Here is an 8798-nt window from a genome sequence, read left to right as displayed (position 1 = left end):
TTCTCATTTAAAATGTCTAGCTTTTAAAAAATAATTATCTGAATTTTACAACAAACGATTGATAGATTGAGACATATATACCATCAAAACAGTGAACATCACTGTCACAACAGCGTTGGTTTTCATTGAAAGGCTTTATGATTTTTCCTATAATGGTGGGCCGGTCTCTAGTCAAAATCCCCGGGCCGATTTTTTGTCCCAGTCCAGCCCTGTATGCAGCTCATCTGCAGTCTGGTGTTGCCTACATCTTCCTATTCAGAAGGCAGAATTTCCGAGTTCTGAGTACAATCGAAAGCACCACGACTGCAGTTTTTGTGTTGGATGTAAAAAGCGCACAAGACTGGCAAAGTTATGGAAGCAACACATTAACAAGAGAATTCTGAGTAAAACCAAAGTTACTTTCCTTAGTAACTAGTTACTTTGAAGGTAATGAGTAACTTGAAGTAACTAAGTTACTTTTGATAGAAGTAACTAGTAATGTAACTAAGTTACTAATTTAAAGTAACTTACCCAACACTGCTGCCAAGTGCAAGGATTCCTATCTTAACTAGAGCCAGACTGGACTGGGACAAACAAAAAAAATCAGTCCTGGCATTTTTTGTCTATGATTGATATATACCATGCATACCTTGATCTATGTATGCTCAAGGTGGCAGGGAGGGAAGTTTGCCAACTATCGGAGCTGCAGAAAGGTGCAATGAAGAATGTGCGTAAGTACAGCAAGCTGTCCATACCTTAGACCTTGGAAACTGCCAAACAATGACTTACAGCCTGGGCCAGCTGCTTAAAGAACTATACCAGAGTAATAGAAGGCAGCAGAATAAACCAGCTGTTCTCCACTGAAGGGGTGAGCAACAGAATGGCAGGGGAACAATATGGGAATAGCATCACCAAGGCTGTAGACAAAGCAATATTCGAAGCGCATATACAGTAGAAGTACGCAACCCATAACGCCAATGCTCAGTGGCTAGTGGATCTAAGAACAGATAACAGCAACTTTCCTGATCAGGTACGGGTAACCATCACAGTGGCAGACAGCCAAGAAAGGGTCTCTATGAAGAATTGGACAGCACCAGGCCCCGACGTGGTTCACATTTACTGACTGAAGAAACATACTGTACTCCATGTGAACGCCTATAAGTACAAATGAACCAGCTGCTTGTCAGTGAGACCTCTTCCACACCTGGAATGGCTAACTGAAGGCCGGATAGCCCTGATTCCCAAGAACCCCCAGAAAAAGTCACAGGGAAACCGAGTTAACAATAAAAACCCTGAAAACCATGAATTTCACACCCGAGCCTCAACTCTCGCAGCCCGGTACCAAACGACTTGGCCCGGGGTTTGGGGGCCACTGGTGAAATGTAAGCCAGAAATAGAGACTGTTAGCCTGTAAAGTAAAAGTGTAGCCTCATGAAATCTGTTGGTTTCAACATTAAGTAAAACTTTTATTTGAAGGCAAACATTTTCAAGTTTCACAATTGAAGAAATCACCAGCAGCGTTTTGATGCAGCACCCTCTTTCTGACTGATTTCTAGCAGTGACAGGCAGACTACTGATCCTGATTCATTATACAATGCTTTTTTCAGTACTTAGGTGTAAAAGGGCACTTGTACGTTAAATATGTTTAACAAATCTTACCTCTCTATCCAGTCCTCTACCAGTGATTCTGATGCTTCCAGTAATTGGGTTGATTTCAAACATGTTGTCAGTGGGCAGCGGTGGGTCCTGGTTCAGAATACGATAGTGGAGCTCTGAGTTGTCACTATCTGGCTCATCGTCATCTTTGGCCTCAACCCTAACCACCTCAGTCCCTGGAGTGGAGGAATTCAGAAAAAGGTAAACAAGAGCAGAAGTGTCTGAAGGTCTTCACACTGCTTCATTTAAGAATTTATTAAATCAAAATAGAGTTAGCGTAAAAAGTCTAATTTCATTCCAACCCACATTGTAATTTTCTGAAGGTTATCTTAAAATTCATTGCATTTAAACCTCTGCACTACATTGATTTCTATTGATGAGAATTGTAGATAGTATCAAAAATAAAGAAAACTGCAAATAAGTGCCAACAAGTTTGCTTGTTCAATATCTCAAAAAACAAAATAATGTAAAAAATATGTTTAAACATACCGATGGTCGTGGCCTCAGCAACATTTGCGTTGTACTCCACCGTAAAATAAGGTTTGTTGTCGTTCTGGTCGATCACAGGTACTATAATCTCCATGGGATCCTCAGCTTGTCCTGCTCCGTCACTCATAGCATGTGCTTCAAACTACACAGGCAGAAGATTTCAACATGTTTGATTCAGCTTTAAATTGATTCACTTATCTCTACGCCTTCAACATTACACACAATACAAACAAGGTAAGGATTTCAGTGTGACTGGTGAATTTAATATAAACTGAATTGAATTCTTTTAAAATTCTAGAAATAAAATGAAATGAAAAGACTTATTGTCTTGACTCTACACATTTGATTCATTTACAGTAGGTTTTGTGAGGCGTCACTTGACTTCTTGTTTCTGTCTCTCAAAAGGGTTTTTGTGTGTTCCATTTCAAAACAGCCAAAAAGACCTGCAATGTCCAGCTGTAAAGGTTTAACAAACCTAGTAAGACTAGTAAAGACTCTTAATACTTATCTAAACTGAACATTTCAGACTGATCTGCACATCAAGAATCTTATTTCTTAACTGTGAAGTATTGTCTGTAGTTGATTAAAAAACTGAATTAATTTCAATATGATCCTGAAACACAAGATGTTACAAAAAAACAACAACATGATAGAATAATCAGGATAAAAGTTTTTATTATTAAGTGATCTTTAAAACATACTCACTTTGGAACACATTTGGACAAAGTGAGGATGATTACCGTGTAACTGGCTGTTTCCTCTCTGTCGAGTGGCTGTGTTACATACAGATTGCCCGTCTCTCTGTCCATTGTGAAACGACCAACAGGAGGCAGATCAGCTCCTGGACCAGTGATGCTGTAAAAGATCTTCCTTGTTTTATCTTCATTGGAGCGGATCTGGAAAAAACACACAGGACTGAGTTAGATCACTCTCACTGTCTATGGTAAAGGTTACGCAACAATAAAGAAGCTGTGGAAGTTCATCTTCAAAAATATCAAGAGATTCCTCAAATCAACAAGATTGCTAGATTCTCTAAGCACTTGGGATTTTTTAAATGTGTTTCTTTTTTTATCAGGAGACAAGCTACAGTTACTAATTTTAACTAATTAGCTTACTGTTGGTGCTAACCATTTTAATGTTTTTTTTCTATAATATCATCTTTTACCTTAATTGGATAATGTAGCAGTGAAGATACACAGAAAACGGGGAAGAAGGAGAAGGGAAGCACACACACAGGAAAGCGCTGCACGTCAAACTCAGACTGCTGCACTGCAGCCATGTGACGTGTGGTCGCCTGCTCATCCACTGAGCTCACGTGGCCCCCAATTCACTTTTATTTATATTGTACCAATTCACAACAAAAGCTGCCTAAGGATGCTACAATATTTGAGAAAGAACCTCAAGAATCAGCTGGTCTGGAAGCACTTAGTGACAGTGGGAAGGGAAACCACTTTTAACAGGAAGAAATTTCCAGCAGGACCTGGCTTAGCATTTAAACGCTGAAATTTCAAAAACAAAATATGACTAAACATTTTACTTTCTTTCCTTGCAGTGGATATCAATACATTTATGGTGAGACAAATTAAGCTCAACTGTATGTAAACAGGGTGAAACATGACTCTGTATGTGTGTATGTGGTCTCTGGTTAGGATAAATCTGTTATTCTAATTTTTCCCCCAGGTGGGGGACAGTTATTGTTGACTGCTAATATCTTGCTCTAATTATCGTAAATAGGAAATAAACTTTTGATCTGTATTTAAGAAATAACGTTTCTTTCACCAAAAATGTACATATTTTTACTCAACTAAAGTTAACAAGGTCAGCTTATGACAAAGACACATCCAAGAAAAGTGAAAACTCTGCAGATTCAATAATGAGAATTCAAAATAGGGGGAAAAGACTTGCTGACTGCAGAGCAAACATATAAACATTTACAATGCACTTTAGTGTCAAATTCTTCACAAGGTCCTTCAGTTCCTCATACCTGAGCTACTTTCAGGGGATGGGTTCCTCTCTTATTCTCAGTAACACTGAGTGGAGGAATAACCCAGTCTCTCTTCCTCCTCCTCAGCCCTCCACCAGACTTGGGGAATTGAAGAACAGACACTTGTGGATCATTGGTAATCTGGGAAAACATGCAGAAAGCTTGGATAGAAGAACACTCACAAATTGACAAACTGCAATAAAGACTACAGATTATATTGTATATCTCAGAATTACACAACTTAGAGAAAGGAGAGGTAAGTCAGAGGGAGTGATGGAGACTTGGTAGAAAACAAACCTAATAGTAGGTTTTGTGCCTTAAAGAGACTTAGCTCAGAATCAAACAAACTTTTTTAAGCTTCAAGATACTGTCTCCCGGCCCATAGCATGAGGGATAACTTTGTGTATCCCAAAGTCTACTGGAGAGGACGCAGAAGCAACTGTTAAAAGCTCCATCCATGGACTTCCGTTTTCCGGTGTTCTGACAAAACGTCCTACTTTGGCAAAACGTCCTACCGTAAGTAGTTTATGCACATTTCTGCTGTCACAGAGTAATTCCAGCACAAATGTAAGTAGGTATGACGGTTTGCCACGTAACTTTGCCCATTAGAGAATGCTTGTAGCTCACATTCATAAAGCCAGGACGGTTTGCCACTTCATTTTACCCATTAAAGTATGCTTGTAGGTAACATTCACAAAGGTAGCATGGTTTGGCACGTAATTTTACCCATCAGAGTATGTTTCTAGCTCTTATTAACAAAGGTAGGTCGATTTGCCACTTAATTATAGCTGTTAAAGTATGCTTGTACGTCACATTTACAAAGGTAGGACGGTTTGGCACTTAATTTTACCAGTCAAAGTATGTTTGTAGCTTATATTCACAAAGGTAGGACGGTTCGCCACAGAATTTTGTGTTGTGCGCATGCGTAGAAACAACGGGTAGGATTTGTTCTTGTTCTTTTTTCTTTCTCTTCTTCGTGTCCTGAAAACTGGGACTAGTATGGGAAGAAAGCAGGGGCTTACGCGGTTGCTTTTGCAACCTGCTGGGGGAGATATTGGTGGGTGGTATTGGTTTTGTTTTTGTTTTTTACGCAGTGATATGTTATTGTATTGCATTTTATTTCTGGGGTGGGGTTGGTTGTCATGTTTTTTGTTGTTGTTGTTTTCCTCCCCTCCCTTCCCTCCTTGGGCAACTCTGCACATAAAAATGTGGGACTTCCTTGATGAGTGGTAATCTTACCTTTGTTAGCTGGAATGTGAGGGGGTTGAACCACCCAATAAAGCGAAAGAGAGCCTTATCACGCCTGAAGCAATTTAAGCCCGGGATAGTTTTTTTGCAAGAGACTCACTTGCAGGATTCGGATCACTCACGCTTGGCGAAATGTTGGTCAGGACAGACGTTTCACTCTAATTTTAAAGCAAAGGCCAGGGGTACAGCTATTCTTATCGATCGGAACATCACATTTGTTCCATCCACTGTTGTGTCAGACAAAAACGGTTGGTTTATAATAGTGTCTGGCAAACTCTGCGACAGGTGTGTGACCTTGACCAATATTTATGCACCCAATTTTGATGATGTGCAATTTTTTCTACGCTTGCGGTTTTAGATCGTTCATCCCCCAAACCTGCTACTCTTAACAAATCTGCAACTTATGTCAAGTCTTTTCTTGAAGATTATAGTCTCACAGATCCCTGGCGGTTTTTGTTCCCTACTGGTAAAGACTATTCCTTCTTCTCACATGTACACCACACCTACACTAGAATAGATTATTTTTTTATTGATAATTTGCTAATTAATAGTATTGGATTCTGCAGCTATGAAAGCATTACTGTCTCTGATCATGCCCCCCTCGTGCTCAAAATAGCTTTTCAGGGCTGCGACTCTGTGAGAAAGCTCTGGAGATTGGATCCATTGCTGCTCACGGATGAACAATTTGTTTCTAACATCTCTTCTAAAGTTAAAATTTTTCTTAACGAGAATAGAACACCTGGTATGCCAAACAAGACGGTGATGGAAGCTCTGAAGGCATTCCTGAGAGGAGAAATCTTCTCAGTGGCAGCATTTAAAAGACAGTGTGCACAGCGGGAGCAGAGGCTTATTTCAGACCAGATTTTAAACATCGACAGGCAGTACGCTCAGTCACCATCAGCGGCGCTATACAAAGAACGCTTAAGTCTACAAACCAAACTCAACCTACTTTCCACTCGACAAGTGGAAGAATGTCTGATTAGAAACAAGAACGATTTTTACGAACATGGTGCAAAGACCGGTAAGCTTTTGGCCATTCAACTGCGTGGTATTAGGGCTAAACAAATCATAACCGGAGTGAGGGCGGACAATGGAGTGGTGACATTTTTTTATATACATTTGAATCTACTGTTAATGTAAAAGATTTGCATGGTTTCTTTGACTCCATTGATATGCCCTCGCTCCCCCCAGGGCTCAGACAGACTCTGGAAGCCCCTGTCTCAAAGGCAGAAATTCAGGTGGCAATAGCATCTATGCAATCTGGGAAATCTTCAGGTCCTGATGGATTTTCTACAGACTTTTTTAAAAAAAATTCTTGGATGATTTGGCTCCCTTCCTTTGCAAAGTTTTTGCAGAATTGCTAGACTCTGGAGCACTTCCTCCATCATGCTACCAGGCCTGTATCACAGTGTTACTTAAGAAGGGCAAGGACTGTGCTTCTTATAGGCCTGTATCTCTGTTAAACACGGATGTTAAAATTCTGTCTAAGCTACTGGCGCACAGACTGGAAAAAATTCTTCCTGCTATAATCTCTCCCGATCAAACTCTAAACTTTAAATCTCTAGACTCACTAATCACTTCATTTATTTGGAATGGTAAACATCCCAAATTGAAGAAATCTATTTGTTAAAAAGTCCTCCGGCTAGGGCATGGGAGGAGCATGATTCCACCAGGGGCCAACAGCCAATCAGAGTGTTCACCATTCTCTCCTTGCTGTGGCAATTAACTAGCATACATGCACACACACTGAAATGCAGACATTAACAAAAGTTGCTTACGAAGTATCTCAAAAAACGCAATATACTGCCAAAACAGAACCATTTGTCATTTATGAGATGCAACAAAAAACGTTTTGAAATCATTGTGATTTCAAAACAGTTTTTGAGTTTTTAAACAGTTCCAACCTGCTGCTGCACTTTTACCTCTTTACCCTGTCTGAGTACTCCTCATGAGCCGGCTTGTCGCTGTTACAATCCTCAAACCCAGCTGTGCCATCTACCCGCTCCCAAGCCTCACTATTAACTTGTTCTTGGCCAGTGCATCAACCTGAAAGGCTAGGTGGAGGCAGTATCATTAGTTCGAGTCACATATCAGGAGCTCTCCTATGGTTTATTAGACCTTTGGTACTCACTAACACTTTGCTGCCAAGCCTTCCAGCTTCGACACAGTTGCTACTTAGGTCTTCAGTCTGGAAATGGCTATTTCCCAGCTCAATGGGAGGTTGTCCTGACTGGTCTGTTGGAAGTAAAGCTGCCATTTCTGGCCTCCTCATTGGCAGTGTTGTGGACAGAGGATGAGGAGCTCGCAACCTCCATTCCAGCTGCTCCCTCTTTCAGTAGAAAGTGGGGTTCTCACAGCCACAGCTCATTTCACTGGGCTCCCTGAAGTTCCAACCACAATCATTAAGACTATTTCTTCTATTCTTGTGCATGAGTGAGCCGTTACTCCGACTGATTCTTGGATTGCTATGGTCGGAGAGTGTTGGCTGTTTCTGTTCTAGCAAATAAAGTGACTGAGTTTTCTGTTTCTAACCTGATCAACTTAAATGTTGAGAGTTGTAAAAAAAAAAAGCAAACTCTTGAGTCTTTGTTTTTTGTTTGTTTTTACCTGTTCATTGGGTACATGTAGCTTTAGCCTTTTTGTGTCCCCTAGGCCACAACACACTTCATCACAGACTTTTACAGAAACTGTCTATTATCCACCTGTGCAGGCCTCTTCAAAACCTGTTTATTGTGAACCAGTGCATCCCACCACAGGAACTACTTGGTTGCGGTGGTGTGTATATCATTCAGTAAGACCTGTTGCCATTGTTTTGTAAGGATGAAGAGGATTTTATGAAAGGGGGAAGACTGTTCCAGATTTTCGCCATATTGGGACCTCCACAGTAGCCGGAAACACGTGACCTCCACAGTAGGCAGAAATACGTTCCTGCATGGATCATCGACTGTGGAAGCCTTGCAAGTGAATCATTATTATTACTCAACATCATAAAGACACTATTTGTCATGTTAAATTTACTACACTACCATTATTATGATCTATTTATTTATGCTCCAGAAAGAACCACGAGGTCCTGTTTGAAACGGATGTTATCGATTTCATGGTCTAAACCTAAATCTCATGGCAACAGAGCCTTCTCTGTGCCAGGTACCGGACTCTGGTACCTAGCACAGAGAAGGCTCTGTCACTTAAGTTTGTGCAGATCTAATTTGTAGATCTGCACAAACACTGAACCACTGAACCTGTCACGGTCCGGGGCAGCGGCCGTGTGGAAGAGTGGAAAAGGAGGACTCAAAGCAGCACTTACTCGGATGTGAAGGTGATTTATTGAGAATAGCAAACACAAAGTGGAGATGGCAACAGAACTAAGGACGAAACTAAACTGGGATAAACTACACAAAGAAATAGCAAACCTGAGCATGGAGGGAGAACAGCAGGGAGA

At 40.7% G+C, this 8798-nt stretch overlaps 1 protein-coding gene across 1 annotated transcript in view; it reads right to left on the bottom strand.

Annotated features, from left to right (window-relative positions):
- LOC102211097 (B-cadherin-like) overlaps window positions 1-8798 on the bottom strand; it is a 38021-nt gene that overhangs the window by 9014 nt on the left and 20209 nt on the right. Inside the window, exons 2-5 of the mRNA XM_013915788.1 lie at window positions 4109-4249; window positions 2865-3020; window positions 2125-2266; window positions 1639-1811 (exon numbers count right to left, since the gene is read on the bottom strand). Coding sequence (XP_013771242.1) covers window positions 1639-1811; window positions 2125-2266; window positions 2865-3020; window positions 4109-4249 — 612 coding nt within the window. The remainder of the gene's footprint in view (window positions 1-1638; window positions 1812-2124; window positions 2267-2864; window positions 3021-4108; window positions 4250-8798) is intronic.

Source organism: Pundamilia nyererei, unplaced genomic scaffold, assembly GCF_000239375.1.
Source record: "Pundamilia nyererei isolate P.nyererei 1_Seehausen unplaced genomic scaffold, PunNye1.0 scaffold00363, whole genome shotgun sequence".
Taxonomy (NCBI): Eukaryota; Metazoa; Chordata; class Actinopteri; order Cichliformes; family Cichlidae; genus Pundamilia; species Pundamilia nyererei.
Note: the sequence above shows the minus strand (reverse complement) of the source record. Positions and strands in the feature narration are given on the sequence as shown.